Source organism: Bombus impatiens, unplaced genomic scaffold (genome assembly GCF_000188095.3).
Source record: "Bombus impatiens unplaced genomic scaffold, BIMP_2.2 scf_0095, whole genome shotgun sequence".
In the NCBI taxonomy this organism is placed as follows: domain Eukaryota; kingdom Metazoa; phylum Arthropoda; class Insecta; order Hymenoptera; family Apidae; genus Bombus; species Bombus impatiens.
The window spans coordinates 6,180-24,350 of NT_176514.1; the positions used below are offsets into that span (position 1 = coordinate 6,180).

Here is an 18,171-nt window from a genome sequence, read left to right on the forward strand (position 1 = left end):
GGTGTGTTCTCTTTCGACGGTTGGGCGACACGTGTTGTTTTCGGACTACGCTGGGCACTAGAGACACATCTGCACGCTTCGGCACTCCACAGCGAACTGTCTGACCTAAAATGGCATGAACAAATCCGATGGTACCGTGCGCTACCCATCACTAGCTTTCCTCCGACACAGTATCGTCACTCAATTTCACTTCTGCATCGTTGGAAAAGTCAACTACTAACTCTAAAGCTAACGCCTAACATGGCAGTCTAAGCATAACGCGAGAGTCGGTCTCGGTATTGTCGAGCATACATTTCCTCTACTAAATATCTTATACTGCTACGTCCACTAATACATTAAATCCAATTATAAGAGCCCTGCTCTAACGTACATGTCTATCTTATCTTCGTGCGATATCTATCTATCTATGCTCATCAGTGTAATCTAAGTGTTGGAAATATATAATTTATAATTCTGTGAATCACAGTGTTATACAAACTCAATCACCCCTATTATCTCAACGGAAATCAGGGGATCGATCAATTCGTGGTGTCGATTGTTATAATCGTAACGGGAATTTACGACTCCCGTTGACGTTTCTCCTCGCGATTACGTCTCCCCGCGATTGGCCGAATAAACAGTAGAACTTGACGAACACTTGAAACACTGGCACTAATACTACATTTCTCCATTATTTGTTTCGTTGTTAACTGCGAGTTGGAAGCTACGATCGGATAATGATGACGGCCGACCAGTATTTTTCTTTTTGCCATAATCTTCAACATTTTTTAAGAAATTGTGTATTATTCTACGACTTCTTCTTATTACTTTCGATATGTATACTGCTGATAACCGTTGCTGTTTTAGTTCAAGAATTTGTTTTTTTTTCAGACTCGTTCAATTTTTTTCCGCGTCCCATACATACAAATTTATATAATATTGTACTGTAATTTTTACTCGTTGATAGATCATGAGTAATGACTACTGAGTAATTTCAGTGCAGTATTTCTTTATTGTATACAAACATCTACGACATTGTGACTTATTTCCAGCAAGCCGCATATTCTGAGCTCATGTTTTGATATAATACGTTACAGACGAAAAACTTTACATGCGTCATTGAGAAATTAAAGATAGCACACCTGGGTTATCTTTTTGACGAGGAGTGTATATACACGGATGAGTAGGGAGATTGTTGATGCAATATTAAGAAAGTCAACCAAGAAATGTGCATTGAGAATGAGGGTCTTTAGCAGCGAACAATCGTACTATACGCAAACTTATTTTCCAAGGCTTTTGATGAGAGAAACGTGCGTATGTACGGCATGAAGAGAAATATGCATTCACAATAGCGGTGATCAGCGTAAGGTAAGGGCGAAAAAACAAAAATTACTTAAAGGTTTAATTAAATATTGGAAATAAATTGCTTTTTTTGTATTGATTATAGAAGCAACAATCAGGATACCAAAAGGAACTAACAGCAACGATCATCTTGGAAATGATTATACAATACGATAAAAACTGAGACTATTTATTATAAAATAATTATATAACATGTATGTAGGAAGAATTTCAATGAATCAGAGTAATAGCATTTTACAATATTGTTATCTATCCTTTTCGCTATACAGATCTACAAAATCTTACAAAAAATCAAAAAATAAAATACGCGAAATTTAAAGGCAAATTGTATAAAAAAGACCATGAAATAGCTTTCGAAAATTCAGAGAAATGATGTCAAATTCTAAAAATTATCGAAATAGTGCCACTTCTTGTAAGATTATATTATTTTAATACAAAATCGAGATTCTGATAAATAATTTATCGCTAAACCAAAAATTTCAACTTCGAAAAATTCCTGGAATACATCATTTTCAAGGATTGGCGAAATTGTACCACCTCCTATATTAATATTTAATTTTCTCAGAGAAGATCACGTCGTTTCCAAGAATTTAAAAAAGTTTCGAATACCTCTCATGATATTTTATTCTCTTAATACTTATCAATACTTACCAATTTTCTCGAAATCTTTTGTCTCTTTTTATAACTTATTCTTTAAACTTATGAAAATTGAAAAAGATTTGAGGATCGTGGATATTGAAAAGATTTTATATGGTTAGACGTCCATTTGCAATATTAAATTGTTTTATTTAATTCAATTCATAAGCAATAATAGTACAATTTTACAATGAGATCTTAATTTTGTGTATAATAATCTAATAACTTAAAACTACTCTAGTATGGCGTTGCGGTTCCGCTGCACATTTTCTAAACGTCTGATTTTAGCCAATTTCGTACTTTTGGTTGAATTTCTGCAATGCTCTCCGGCGATCACCCTACTTATCTCCAGTATATGTCGTAACACTGTATCTGTTCATATGCACGTGTTAGTTCTAGGTTCTATGACGTAATACCGTATCATAACCTATATTTCGATTGTTTTTGTAACTAGTGCTCTTCAAAGCAATAATATAGACTAATATTTTCAAATAATGACTGTCAAAAATGAAAAAAATGAAAAACAATCAGATTCTGAGAAACGTAATAATATTGAAGAAATAGAATATTCTGATCTTTATCCAGGCAGAAAAAATCAAAGTGGCGAAAACCAATCCCGTACTTGGTTTGATGTAATTACTTTTAATGAAAAAAGGAAAAATTACGAGAAGATAAACTGTGAAATCAATGTTTATAACTGTGTAAAAAAGAGTAAGATTCTTCTATCTATTTCTAAACATTTTTTTAATAAGTTTGTTCTACTTTGGTTATTATTGTACTACATGGTTATTATATTTTTCAAGTCTCAACTGTGCTCAACAGGAATATTATTTTGACATTAAAAATAAACAAAAATTTATATTACAAAGAAAAACAAAATTTTCTACATATTTTTCTTAAATTAAAAACTGTAATTATGAAAAAGTTTCTCTGAAGCAAAATTGGAAAACTCATATTTAATATTATAATTTTGCTTGTATACAAATATTAATATATATATATGTTTATATCACTTATATTATACAGTATATGCTATATATTAATCAAAGAATTATGTAAGTAATAAATTATATATATTTTAGGTCCTCTAGTGAAACTAATGTTAGCAGCATTAAAAAGTTCAGGATGGTAAGTAATATTTAGATTTTATATACTTTCTTATTCTGTTATATTCTAGGAAGTAAATAAGTGATAGATAATTTCAGCGAAGTTGATCTTGGTCGTCATATTTCATGTGAAGTATGTGATAATACAGTTACTGGTGGTTATGATCCTGACACAAATCAGGTAAATGTTATTAAAAATCTTTGTATGTATCAATATGTAAGTAATATAAAATATTTCATATTTTTTAGATTATAATTTGCCAAAACACTGCTAGGAGCAGAAATCGAGTTCAAAGCACTTTAAGTCATGAGATGATACATATGTTTGATTATTGCCGTAACAAACTTGATCTAAACAATATAGATCATTTAGCTTGTACGGAAATAAGAGCAGCTAATCAATGTCATTGTAGTTTTCTTGGTGCATGGTATCGAGGAACTGCTTCACCTTTTCATATTAAAAAGGCACATCAGGTAAGTATTGTACATATATTGTACATATTGTACAAAATATTCCCCTTCATGCAAATAAAATATATTAATCCCATTTTACATTATAGAATATATTATAATCATATTATACAATTGTTATTATAGTTATATTTTTGCTTTAGGACTGTGTTATGGACAAGGCTGTTAGGTCACTAATTGCTATAAAAAATATACCAAAGGAGGAAGCAATGGACGCTGTGAGGCGAGTTTTTACCAAGTGTTATAATGATTTAGAACCCATTGGAAGACGACTTCGACGAAATTCAATGGATATGGAGAAAGCATACTATGAGGGGCCATATTATGGATATTCAGAATAAAATATATTTTTTATAAAAGTGCTCTCAGGTTATGCACCTCAAAATAGTACACTTACTAAGAAATAATATGATTTTATTATATCATTTTAATACTCGCCTATGAAAATAGTTGTTATCATTCTTATTATTCTCATTATGATAGTGTATTTAATTGTATATTTATTCTGTATATACATCTAACCTTTAATGATAATTTCGAAGATCTCTATATGAAGCAAGAAAAATATGATTTTTGTTGATAATTTTATGCGAGAAGTTTTCGAAGACAAAAACATCTTTGAATCGAGACTTTAGCATAAAAATTTATTTATTTATGCCATAATAGGCATGAAGTATAGCTTGGCGATGCCTAAGATTCATATCGTTTGCCGAATCGTGTATGCAGAAATCCTTGAGGTCGGGGGGACTCGAGTGTGCGTCGATGGACTGTAGTTTCCAGGAGGTAGGAAAAGATGGTGTAAATTTCTGATGTAACAGTCGTCTGGAGCGATTCTACTTTTAGCCTATCTACGTATCTACCTACCTACGACGGGCGTGACGATATGAGTGTCCTCAGTTATTTTGGATGGCTTTTCCACAGTTCAGGTTTCCGCAACTGACTCTTACGATCGATGTAATGCATCTTCAATATTGAGCTATTAGTAATAATTAAAACTAAGGTACAGAATTGCTTCCACAGCGTGCGGATCTCCTCACTCCCGTCACCTGAGTTACGCGGTGGACCTCTTTGCAACTCAAATTTACGAGCACTTAATTTATAATTTCTATTTCTCTCTACTTCGTCGCCTGAATAGAATCTTCAACTATTAACAAGAACTTATATTAAAATCCTTATATTCAATAATAAAGAATCCAAAACTGATATGATTATTACAAATCTTATATGCTATAAGATATATTAACAATGGTAATGCTAACGCTAAGAATTGATAACGCAATGAAAATAGCAACACATACGAGGTTTCACAATGAAAGAATGAGTTAGGCCTAGTAATACAGGTCGTTTTATACCCTGCTCATCGCTGTACGTCAGGTGCTTCATGTACGTCTACATGAAGATGCAGCTCCTCCTTGATGGATGTTGATATTAAGATTGACAATGGGGCTCGCGTTCGCATACCTGGATCTCGGATGTCATATACGAAGAAGCGAGAGATAAAAAATTACTTATGTCGGTAAAACAGCAAGGCGTCGGTAGGCCGACATCACAACGTACTCTGCCGGTAATTATGTACTGCTATCTATCCGTATATACTCTAAATTACTGTTACTTTTGATCCAATAGATGGCAATACATGATTTGTCCATAGACAAGCAACACGATAGTGCGAGATAAAAATAGACATATACGGTGTATGAAACAATAAGCGCAATAATGTGAGACAAGGATAGACGTATATCGCGTGTGGTACAAAGAGCGAAATATTGTGTAATAAAAGTGGATATATATGTATGCATATATATCCTACATATATGCTCGTGTTAGACAAGGGCATTAGTACCGATCAATCAGGAACAAGTGTACACGATCGCGAAGTGGTATTTGCTTCCTACTTTACGAAGAAGAATTTCATTTTGCAAAACAGAAATTACATTGCAAAAAATAAATACGTCACATCATTGAAATTCAATATCGAAGATACTACGAAAAATAATAAAAATTCCTTTTTCCTAATAAATTTTTATAATATTTGCGTGTTCAATATTTAGGATATATGATGATAGATGATTTTCATTGAAAATATAAAATGTTTCTGGGGTATCGATAAAATATTAATAGAATAAGGAATTTGATAGGCAAGAATGAGCTGCACAGAAGGTTGGATTTTTGTTGCTCCCATTCAACAGGCAGTAATTACAGACATCATAAACGCTTGCCAAGCCCAGAGTTTAGAATGAGCGCTTGAAGAAAAGTTTCCGCGCTAATTTTTCCCTCAAATTGGAGAAGTTTAATTGCTTCTAAAAGATATTTGACGATTTTCCTAGATCTTGAATATTCTATTCGACGTTCCTGTTTCTCTATCTCGGTGTTAATTTTTAGGAATTCTAGTAAATAAAATCTTTGTAGCTTCTTATGTATATTTATTTATTTAATTTTAGTTGTATCTTTTGGTAGATGTAGGATCCTTGTTAACTGAAGAAACATAATATATATTTATATCACTCGAAAATATTTCTAGCTATAAATGTGGAACATTATTATAAATTAATATCCGCTTACGAAGATTTACAAAAAGAGCAAAATTGTATTTTCTGAAAATTTATTTCGCTTTTGTACTGATAATTTTGTCTTTTAATCTCAAAATAGATTGATTTCATGGAGAAGTAGATGGATTACCATAGCAGATGGAAACGAATGCGTTTCTGTAGGAATAAAAATAATTACAGCAAACACTAGTTGATGTATGAGCGACTGCAGTAGATTTAATAAGATAACAATCTTTCAATTTTTTTTTAACACATTTTATTTCGAGTCAACTATTTTTATTAGTTGAACATAATATATTTCAATTATGTTCGTTCTTAATTTTCGCTATACTATTCTATATTCTATATTCTATATTGAATTACTAGATTCAAAATATTCTTTGTAAAATTTTAATGGAAACGTGGAAACTCTACGAAATGATAGTACAATAATCAATGTTAATTTTCTATTGCGAGGTAATTTTTGCAATAATAAATTATTATACAAAAGTAAAAGATCAGAAAATATAAAGTCTCTTTATTTTTCGTTTCCATTCATTAAACAGGACTCGCGAGACTATTCAAGTTAATTGGGCTGTCGAGATCACCGGGTATAACGGAGAAAGCATTCAATTAGTCAGTAGAACACGTGTTAAATATGAGCCGAGAAACACGAAGAAATAACTTATAGATGTTCGTTAAAAGAATATATTACGTCGTCAGCTGTAAACTTGTAGATTATGCTTTGTAATTTAATATTTCCACGCAAGGTGAATTTTTCTTTTCTGACTTTTTATATCGATCGTAATTTTGAATAATTATCTGCTACGTTGCATTAAAAAGGATTTAGTATCTCCTCTCGTAATAGCTTTTATTTTATTTAAACGAATATATGAAATTTCCCTACGAGGACAAAGGATTATCATTTGATTTCCATTTAACACTTTGATTTGAAATTGATAATTGTTACAAGTAGCCTATTATTAGGAAATAGAGTAGAATGTTAAAGAAATAAGAAATAAAGTGGAATTTAAGAGATATAGATGCATAGATCTTAAAACACATATAGCGTTAGAAAGAGAGAGAGAGAGAGAGAGAGAGAGAGAGAGAGAGAGAGAGATGTTGTCCTTAAATTTATTCTTAAATTATCTTAAGTTTCACGAAACTGCTATCTCTGAGAATACCCACTCCTCCGGATTTTGCCATTTTACTCTAATTGCCATACATAGCTCATCCGTTGTTTTATACTTTTTCTCTAAAACGATTATTACTATATATTGTTACCTTTGTTTTATTTTGACCGGAATTCATGTGGAATTTTCTGCTTCGAAGCGTTCGATATAGCCCTTTAAAACGAAAGATAGCATCGGCTGAGGTAAAAAGAAAAAGAAGAAGAAGAAGAAGAAGAAGAAGAAGAAGAAGAAGAAGAAGAAGAAGAAGAAGAAGAAGAAGAAGAAGAAGAAGAAGAAGAAGAAGAAGAAGAAGAAGAAGAAGAAGAAGAAGAAGAAGAAGAAGAAGAAGAAGAAGAAGAAGAAGAAGAAGAAGAAGAAGAAGAAGAAGAAGAAGAAGAAGAAGAAGAAGAAGAAGAAGAAGAAGAAGAAGAAGAAGAAGAAGAAGAAGAAGAAGAAGAAGAAGAAGAAGAAGAAGAAGAAGAAGAAGAAGAAGAAGAAGAAGAAGAAGAAGAAGAAGAAGAAGAAGAAGAAGAAGAAGAAGAAGAAGAAGAAGAAGAAGAAGAAGAAGAAGAAGAAGAAGAAGAAGAAGAAGAAGAAGAAGAAGAAGAAGAAGAAGAAGAAGAAGAAGAAGAAGAAGAAGAAGAAGAAGAAGAAGAAGAAGAAGAAGAAGAAGAAGAAGAAGGAGAAGAAGAAGAAGAAGAAGAAGAAGAGAGAAAATGTACGACACGGACCATGTGGGACATGATAAATCGTTCGGGTATCTCTTTTCTCCGATTGTCCGTGTAACATCGCCATCGTAGAGGCACGAAGTGCTACCATATTACTTCGTTTCGCTCGACCTGCTACTTTTTTGCCTCGTTTAAAAGAAATACGCCTTTACTTCCCATAACCTGGCGATCATTTTCAATCCTCTGCGAATTGTCACGTGTCAGCGCGCGAGCTGAAAATTGCATTTTCAATAATTCATCGAAACATACGTGTGTTACTCCAATCTGTGAAGGAACCGAATAAATTATTTCGTGAAAAGACAAAGTGAAAATCAAATGGAAAACTTGAAAATATAGTTTGTTTTAATAGCTGAAAAGATCAAGTTTTATGGAAAAGATCAAGCTCTGTGAATATAAAATATTGATATATATTGATCTAGGTGTAAAGTCCGAAGCTTTTAAACAGAAACACGAATGTTACGTATGAAGTCGCGACTATCGTGAGATTTTCTTCACGCACCTATGCGGCACAGAAGCGACACACACTTCGTATACATCGCAAATTTCACTCAACATTGATAAATCCACGAAATCTTAAATCAAGCGATTAAAGTTTTCATCTGAAAATGATCTGTTATTAACGTCCTTGCGCTAACTTTTTCTGCAATCTGCTCACAAGAGTCATCTATTTCAGTTCATTTGTCATTTACCACCAGCAACTTGAGCGTCGCGTCGTTGCTTCACGTGTACAGTACAAATACGAACGGCCGTTTCTTGCCGACTGACTTTTTCTGATAAATGTGCTCGACGAATGCTAAAGAACACGTCTCTCCTTCATTCCTTGACTTCTACGCTCCATCGTCCTGATAGTAGAAAATTCCTGCCTATTGCGAAGCCCTGCAATGCTTTGGCGACATCCAACCGAGTTTCTGGAACTCGGTGCACGTGCTCTGTTAACCTGATAATACAAAATAACAAGGGGAAGGAATACGCTTTTCTTGACTCGAGAAATGTTCCACATTTCACTATTACGAAATGAATAGTTACTCATTGAAAAGTTGCTCTGTGTCACGTACGTTTTTACTGTTACTAATAATCGGCAGTTATAAATTATTAACTTAATATTAGTATAGTTGCATTTTAACTAATCTTTATTTTCTGTTGTCTTTACTTTAATATAACAAGTACTTCATGTACTTTAACAATTTCAGTATACAGAACTGGCAAGTGTAAGTTTTCAAATATACGAACATATATTAAAAATGGACAGATATATGTTCTTATATTTATTAATATCCATAATACCAAGAATTGTGTTACGAAGAAGATAAGGAACGAGTACTGGGAGGAAAAGGAAGGATCCTTTTTCTACTAAAAATTCATATGTCCCGCGTGTATCAGAAAAATATAGACACGGATGTGATCTTTGAAAGCCAGAGAGACAAGGGTGTGATAACGCACGAGTTTGATTTATGAGTATGAGTTATAAAACTCTGAGTAGATATGGCTGCTACTTTATTCTATGTCGGGAAGATCGCCGCGATATAGATATTCGATCGAATGTTTTTTGAAATCTTACGAGACTTAAAACTTTAGTCGAGTTATTTAAAATAAGGTATTTGTTGCCAAACGATCGTAAAAATCTACAAGTTCTGTGATATTTTCGTATTTTTATGTGGAAACTATGAAGTAAAAGTTGTAATTTTAATGGCGAACGCGAGAGGATAGTACAAAGGGCGAAGAATCGAAGTTAAGGAATCTTGGAGCTTTCATGAAATCCTTTGAGTAAATCCTTTGCCATCGTAGAAAATTTCTCGCGTTTCACCTAAATATGAAGGTCTCTGGCAATGTTATGAAGAAGCCACGTCTTTTGTGATTTAACACCGGCGAAAACGGATCATCGAAGACGTTGCAAAGCCTTTTAGGCCGGATGCTGTCAAATTACAGAGGGTCGACCTGAATTCACCGTGTCAAACGTTTTTTTACCGAGAAACTATGTAAAATAAAAGACTGGCACACATATAGCGTTCACTTTTAAGTGCTACGTCCTGCACGTGACACTCGGTAGAAAGTTGAAAGGCAAAGCGGCAAACTTAGGTGTCGAAGTTCATCGATGACCTGGTTTAGAGTGTTTTTAATGAAACTGTCCAGCCGATTGAAAGTCACTCTGATTTATAGCGAACTAACGAGAAAGGTGTCTGCTTGTCACGCACTTAGCCAATGATTTCTTTTGGTAAATGATCGTTTCGTGTATGTACGTATGCGTATATAGCGAGCGGATGGCTAAAATCAAAGCTTATCGTTGCTTGTACATCTCGTGTAAAGCTATTGAAATTATCGAATAAACGTCGAACCTATTAAAACGATCTATTTTACCGGAAAAAAGTCGTGTAGCATCTGCACGTGATTAATTTTTACAAAAAGGTTTCAAGTGTTAGAGGGTTAATGATACCGTGATTTATAACAACCGTATTTTATGATTTTCATGATTTTCGTCGAAAAGAGATTCGCAATCCGAGAAGGTGTTGCAACTTTCGAAAGACATCATGGAGATTGTGGCCAACTTTGACAGAACTGTTGGCCATTAATACCAAGTTGCGCTGCAAGCACAACTTTCCAACTGTAGTTGTCTTCAATTTCTCTCAATATACCATTTCCGCCTCAAAGTACGGTAGCTGGTTGCATGTTCCCGACGATTCGTTAAATCTTAAGTATCTAAAATGCGCGTATGAAATATGAAATACCGATCTATCAATCTGTTACAAATCGATCTATATAGTGTGATCGTTATTAGAAATGAGGTGAAGGGCGTGATTGGTATCGAAGGAACATTAGAATTTGTTTAACAATAAATATTTATTAACAACTATATTCGATGAGTACACTTGGCGTAAAACTCGCGGTTATTAACTACGGTTCGCGATTACAAGTTCGAACTCGGGTAGATACGATTCGACATGCGCTACGAGTTCGGACGACGATTGCCTGAGATGTCGAGCGACTCGGATCAGTGCTTGCTACCAACTACCAACTATCAATTTGGACAGGCGTCTCGCGACTGACTTTTCATCACGATGGTGCTGCATAGGAAAAACTATGATGGGGTGTGTCTAAGGATACGAGATCATCGGATTCGTTGAGGAAAGCATTGGTTCGGAAAGTGAGGGAAATGGACGTCGCTGTTAATTGGCTAAATTTTGAGTCGTTGGTTGAAAAAGGATGCTAACCGTCCTTGAGAGAAAGTTGCTAGCAGAAAGCGTCGTACGTGGGGAAAGCAGATTTCCATCTTCCCGTAGTGGGTGGTAGGTATAGGGGCTGTAAAGGCAAAGACTATTTGTTCCTTTGGAGGACCTTAGCTAAATAAATCCTAAGATTTATAGCGAGTCCTTAGGTTAGCTGAAAATATTCTGAAAGAATGTATCGATATCTGGCAATCATCTTGTCCGAAGGATAGGGTCTTTGTGTAGCGAGCCACGAGAGAGAAACCGTTGGAAAGTTTGCTGTCGAGCGCCGCTACAAATATAATTCCATATTCGTATTTGTTTTTCTTTTTAATTGTTATTTAATTTGTACTTTGCAATTTGTCCAGCTGGACATTTGGTAAATTTTTCCAACTTAATTGCTAAATAACATGTGGATGGCTACCCCCAATGGGATACCATCTTCGAGTTTGAATATTTTATTTCTTTAGTGAGGTCAGTGGGGTGTTTTCTTTTTAGTCTTTTTTCTATGAGAGTTTTGCTCGCTTCGGCAGCCGGCTGGTTTGAATGTGCTGTCGTTCTTTCCTTGTATTTTTCTGCGTACCTGTCGATTTCTTCTTTGACCGTTGGTATTTTTAGGTCTTTGCGTATATCCTTTTTTCTGACATACCATGGGACGTTGACTATTGTTCTCAGTATCTTCGATTGTAGCGACTCTAGTTTATTTATGTGACTCATTGCTACTGTCCCCCATAATGGTATTCCGTACATCCAAATTGGTTTTATTATATCGTTTTGTATATTTTTAATTTATTTTCTATTTTCTCTGAGTTTAGAATTTCGACTAGTTAACCAGTACATTTGTCTTCTTTTTATCCGTATTTTGTCTGTAATTGATTTAGTATGTTGCTTCCATGTAGGTTGTGTGTCTAAGTGGAGTCCTAGGTATTTAACTTGCCTTGTTTGTGTTATGTGCGTGCTATTCAATTGGATATTTGGTGGTTTCCGTTTCCTTAGTGTAAATGTAATATGGTTGCATTTACTGGGGTTTGCTTTTATTTGTTTATCTTGTAACCATTTTTCTATTTTTATGATGTGTTCTTGTAGTTATGTGACTGCTGTTTCTGGATTAGTGTGTCTGACTAGTACAGCCGTGTCGTCCGCGAATGTCAGTATTTTGCTATTGGTAGATGCGGTACCTCTGCCTTGATGTCTTTTACTTCACAATATACATCCTTTATTTTTACTACAAAGGTTCTGTTGCTTAGGCATGATTTGAGTAAGTGGTGGATTTGTTCCGGGATGTGTTTTTTGATTGTGGTTCACTTTGTCAAATACTTTCTCAATGTCCATAACGAGAGCTGTACGGTATTGTTTCTTTTCTATTGCTAGTAACATTTCGTTGACAAACCTGTGCATTTGCTCTATCGTGGAGTGTTTGTTTCGGAATCCAAATTGGTGATCTGGTATTAATTTTTCCTTCTCTATTGTTGGTTTTATGCGGTCGTATATTATTTTCTCTGGTATTTTGGAAAATACAGGAAGCAGTGATATTGGTCTATAAGATGTATTCGTATTTGTTGAAGCGATTTTCACTTCTAGGAAAACTCTGCATCTTCTCTAGTGTTTAGTTTTCTTAGTCCTCGAAGCCATTGAGTATTGTTTAGCTCTAAATCAATTTGAAGGGCCTCTCAGCCTCATAGCCTTTTCTAGGAACATGCCTTAATGCACAGATGATTCAGTGAGGTATAGATGGCCCAGTTTTCCTAATTATATAAATACCCATAGGCCCATGGCTTCGGAGCTCTATTGTAAAGTAACGCTACCAATGTGCGGAACTGGACTAGCATACACTGTACTTATACTTAATCGTATACTTACTTAAATATATTTCTGTTACATATTCATCCACGCATTTCCTCTCTATTCTATTCCGAGATAAACCTCAACAGTATTGTTAGAGTGAGATAGAGAAGAACTACGAAACTTTAATTATTAACGAATTACGTTTAGGTACTGTATAATAATGATTTGATAATCTCGTACTCGGGCACACGTAGTTCATTATTGAATTGCAAGATGTCGCATAAATGCAACGGTTTATTGAAATAGCATATGATTTTACAAATATTTTACAAGAACGTGCAACGATATGGACATAAAATTGTTCTGAGATCGTATTGAATGCAAAGGTAGAAAAGCTATGAAAAATCTAGGACATTACGTTCGAGAAATTGGCGTATATATTATACTTCTTATTCTTCCTTAAAGACGAACTTATTTCACAGAACGAGTTTACTTTTGTTGATAAAATTTTATTCGTAATATATGGAAGCGAATATTATTTATGAAAGTAAACAATTCGTGTGATCGCTAAATTACTCGATGCTCGAACGCAAAGTTTGCGATGAAAATTTCAATCTTCTGTTTAAACAATTCGGATCGGGGATTATTAGGAAAATCCGTGCTCGCTAGTTTGCATCCCTCGATCTCCTGTCAGTATTCAGGTTAATTAGCGTTCTGTTGTGGTGCTGTTACGACGCCGTTCGAACGTCTCAAGCATGAAGACGCTGGTAGTATCGGGTAATCGATAATATCGAGAATATTCCGGTAACAATCGTCCATAGCGTGCGACTCCCCCCAGAAGAAACAAACATTTATTCGTTTAATAATGTGGCACGACATGAGGTAAAGTAACATTCCACTAGCGTTATCAATTACGATGTAAACCAAAGAAAGGCATACCGAAAGAAAATACATACAATGTCTTTCATCGTATGATTAATTTTGGATAAACAGAGAACAAATTTTAGAGAACAGAGGTATTCGTCGTTCTTGTAAATCACTGAATACGATGAAAAGGTAACACACGATGAAATAATCTCGTAATTAATATCTATTAACGCTTACAGTTAAACGTTACGACATTTATGTTCTACACGATGAACGAATAATATCAGTGACGAGGATTGTCGATTGCCAGACGTTCTCAACTGTCAACGTTTCAACCAGATTCTATACATCTACGTGTATAATTGTTAGTAAAATTTTATCGGATCTGGCGCGCGTATAATTTAGCAAAGTTGGAATAAGTAGCTTTAACGAATAAGAAAGATCCACAGCTATGCTACCATTTCTTAGATATAAAACGATGTTCTTTCTCTTAAAAACTTGGTACGCTGCACGCATCGATATTTCGTGCAAATTTCAAAATCCACGTAAAACACGTATTGACGCAACATCTGAACGTTAGCGAACAATGAGGGCTCAAGCCGCGCATTAAAACAAAACGAAACCATCTCCACATTTTTCATCGGCAGGAAAAAATAGAACAAATTTTATCCGAACAATAAAAGGAGGATACTCTATTCGAGATGTATTCAGAAACATACCGTGTTAGGTCAGTCAGAAAGTCCTGTTTTTTTACCTTCTGCTTTCTGATATTCGAGAACACGAATAATCCTTGAAAAACACATTTCGAAAACTAACGGTAACGATAAATATATTTATTCGATTAATCCGAAGAAACAGTTGTAGACAACTTTAGAGTATGTTACTGATAAGCCTCGAACGAAAATGATCCAACTGAAAAAGAAATGTTGAAATCCGAGAATTACAGCAATATTTTTATTAGAATACATCGTCTTTCTAAATACTTTTTAATACTTTCTAGTATGAAGAAATATAATACTGAAGAAATTGAATAATATACAGGGTGGTTGGTAACTGATGGTACAAGCGGAAAGGGGGTGATTCTACGCGAAAAAAGTAGTCGAAAATAGAGAATAAAAATTAAAAAAAGATTTTTTTTTAATTTTTCCATCGAGACAACGATCTACAGTGAGATCCGTTATAACGAGACGTGATAAAGTGCACGCGTACCGAGCGAAAATTCAAAGTCGATTTTCTCGAAAACAAAGTCTCAAACGAAAAACTTTTATTCTATATTTTCAACTTCTTTTTTCGCGTAGAATCACCCCCTTTCCGCTTGTATCACCAGTTACCAACCACCCTGTATAATATTGAAGAAATATTTTCGAAGAATTACTTTCCACCTAATCATACGGGAAAGAATTGTATCGAATGAAAATCATTGGAAGACGAAGACATTCGATTTTAATTTCATGGCGAGATTAGCTCTGGCGAATGAAACATTGGCAGAATTTTCCGTACGTGAGAGATCATTGCCTTTCGGTTGATTGATGCTCAATTTCCCACGTAACCACGTCCATCGAGCGTCATCCCTGTTGTGAAGAACATAGGTCACTAGGCTCACGTAGTTGCACTCGTGTACGAATCGTAGAACGAAGTAGAAAGATCGACAGAGGAAAGGAACAAAAGGGAGTTTGAGCAGCGTAGCGTTAAGGAGTATCGGCAAGTGCTAGGCATGCCACTCGGAAGCTGTTAACCACAAAGCGGTTCTGGAGCCGCTGATTCTTTCGAGGCTGACTCGCGAGCGCATCAGTAATGGGAACAATGGAATCAAGTATGCCGGTTTGCGGCTAACGAATGGTAAAAATGTGATATAAAATGAGGCAGAGATCGAGGGCTTGCGTTTACAAAGTTCACTTAACAGACTTCGAACCGGGTTTCGTGGAAATATCGAAGTTCCAGCTAAATGTAAGTAGTGGATTTGCGTTAGCGATAACATGGCCGGATTTAATTAAGATATGCTGATTATGCTTGGAATAACAAGTACGAGAATAAAAATAAGAAGATTATAAAAACAGGAGCATCGTGGTATGAGCGGAAGTAACGAAGGTATTGCGATTGTAAGAGTGGAAAGATATGCAAAAGTAAGGCAGCTAAGTAAAGGTAAGTATTATTAAAATGGCCGGCAGATTACTTATAAAAATGTTATGGTATAAATATTGTAACGTTAAGCAATTTCAATGATATTAGTTGAAAGAATTCCGATTGATTTAAGCATTACGAATAATTGAATAATACGAAGCACCTTCGAACATTGACAGAATAAAATATGTCCGGTCGAGAGGAAAGTGGCTCGAAACTAAATTGGAGCATGGTAAAGCTTGAAAAATTAATAACAAAAATGCCGCAATTTGCCGCACAGACGCGACGGTCTCCTTTATAGCGCGAATCTTTTCAAAGCGAACCTTTCGAAGAAAAATTGTGTCTTTCTTTAATCGAACAAAGTGCGCTAATTTTTACTTCTCTCATCTTTTCATAAATATATAATATGTATGTCTACATATTACAATTAAAATGTGGCACGTGGAAGTCGCTAAATATTACTGTGAATTTGCATTCGGTGGTAATATCATATTAAAATTATTTTACATTTTCAATAAAGATTCTCGAAGAAATAACTAGTATTATCGAACGAGGAAAATTTTTAACTGAAAAGTAGCATTTTACAATTTTGTATGTAAATAATTACTAAATTGATTGTAATTCTCGGTTGGTATTATAAATTGGATTATAGAAAACGAAGGTTAATTTTAAGTTTGCTTATATTTAGTTTTAAAGTATTTCATTTTAATTTGTATATTTTATATCTTACATGGTACGTGTTATCGATAGTCTTTATGACGTAAAACATACTATAGAAATTACGGTGGAATATTCTGTAATTAAGTAACTAGTTCCAAAGTCTTGTACTTGCCAACTACAACAGGTTTTTAAAATGACGACAATCACTATTCTAGAACGAGGGTTAATAACAATCTCCAGGCATCCTACGACATAAATACGAAAACCTTTAGCCAGCTCCCGCGATCTAAAAAATAAAGCTGTAAACCTAATACAAAGCAGCGAAACCGAAATTTAATTCGGTCGATCAATCAGCAAGTTTCGCGGAACGATTTCGATACAAGAGATATGGTATAGAGAGCAGCAGCAGCAGCAGCAGTAGCAACAGTAACGGCAACAGCAGCGGTGGTAGTAGATAGGATGAACCAGTGGCGAATCTCAAGGATCAAGATCGCTAACGGAAGACGGATGGAAGGGCTAGGTTTGATGGAATGATTTCTGGATCTCGTCGCTGCTCTTTCTTGGCTCGTATGAGAAAAAGCGATGATTCACGCACGAAGAAAGGAGTCAAAACGTAGACTCGGAACGGAGATAGGCACAAAGCAGAAATCGGAGCATCGGGACGTTAAGAGGACTCAGAGAGGAGACGGTATTCTCCCGCATACGGTTCTCTGTTGACTGAAGCGACTTAAGTCAACGCCGCGCTCACCTACGGTCTGGCACACTACGTTCTCCTCTACTTGGTGGAGATCGTGTGGGGAGGGAAAGAGACGAGACGACGGAGTGTGCGAGAGTTGCGGTCCGGTTAGAGGGGAAAGCCAAAGGATGGAAAAGGAGAAAGACGAGCGAAGAGGAGGACGAGTAGCGCGCGGTTGGAAGCGGAGCGAGTGAGATGAGTGCGAAGGGTTCAAGTATAAGGATACCGAGGCATGCGCCGTCCTATCATATTGATCTCGCCATAGTAACGATTCTCTCTTCTCCGGCGATGTTGGCATGCACTATAGCAGGGGGACGAAGAGGGAAACCCTGACGAGAGAACGGCGGAAGGGGGTTGTACCGCATGGTATACCATGCCACCCCACGATGGGCGAATGTGGGCCGTACGGGAGTGAACGAGAACGATGGCGAGAGGAAAGGGAAAGGAAGAGAGAGAGTGGCACTGATCGAAGAAAGAGGGAACACGCAAGCGAGAGGATCGGTATCGGTTGAAGAGAGACGAAAGGCATCGGTGGCGGTGGGCTACACAGGGCGCTAGCGCCAAAGAGAGCCGAGGCGGCGATACCGCGCGGCGCTGCAGCCAAATGAGAATCAGTCCAGCGTTGGTCGCCGGCGAGGGCGCATCTGACATTCCTGTGACAAAAAATACGGACGGAGACACTTGAGGACATTGGAGAAACGGTGGAACATCCGCGATAACCATCGATCTCGAACGGATCAGAAGGATGTTAACCGTGGTAGTAGTAGCGTCACGGTGCTGACAGTCAGACGCGCTCTGGGAATCGGCGGGGATCGGACGG

General features: G+C 35.8%; 1 protein-coding gene and 2 long non-coding RNA genes across 4 annotated transcripts; 2 read left to right on the top strand and 1 right to left on the bottom strand.

Moving 5' to 3' along the window:
• The first annotated feature begins 897 nt into the window (after window positions 1-897).
• Window positions 898-1,581, top strand: LOC117151140. The gene is made up of 2 exons (XR_004460840.1): window positions 898-1,347; window positions 1,427-1,581. It is a non-coding gene; the product is annotated as an uncharacterized LOC117151140 (long non-coding RNA).
• Window positions 1,582-2,281: 700 nt separating this feature from the next.
• LOC100747396 (mitochondrial inner membrane protease ATP23 homolog) lies at window positions 2,282-4,031 on the top strand. 2 transcript variants are annotated; one of them, XM_033318410.1, is made up of 5 exons: window positions 2,282-2,330; window positions 3,060-3,105; window positions 3,183-3,264; window positions 3,333-3,557; window positions 3,698-4,031. In XM_033318410.1, exons 1-5 carry the CDS (start codon window positions 2,297-2,299, stop codon window positions 3,893-3,895), a joined length of 585 nt encoding a protein of 194 aa, XP_033174301.1. In that variant the 5' UTR covers window positions 2,282-2,296; the 3' UTR covers window positions 3,896-4,031. The 2 variants fall into 2 exon arrangements, with proteins under 2 accessions (XP_033174301.1, XP_003486035.1); XM_003485987.4 differs by lacking the exon at window positions 2,282-2,330 and adding an exon at window positions 2,351-2,688.
• Window positions 4,017-5,108, bottom strand: LOC117151139. Its single transcript, XR_004460839.1, has 2 exons — window positions 4,419-5,108; window positions 4,017-4,321 (listed from the first exon to the last, which is right to left on the bottom strand). It is a non-coding gene; the product is annotated as an uncharacterized LOC117151139 (long non-coding RNA).
• Window positions 5,109-18,171: the final 13,063 nt, after the last annotated feature.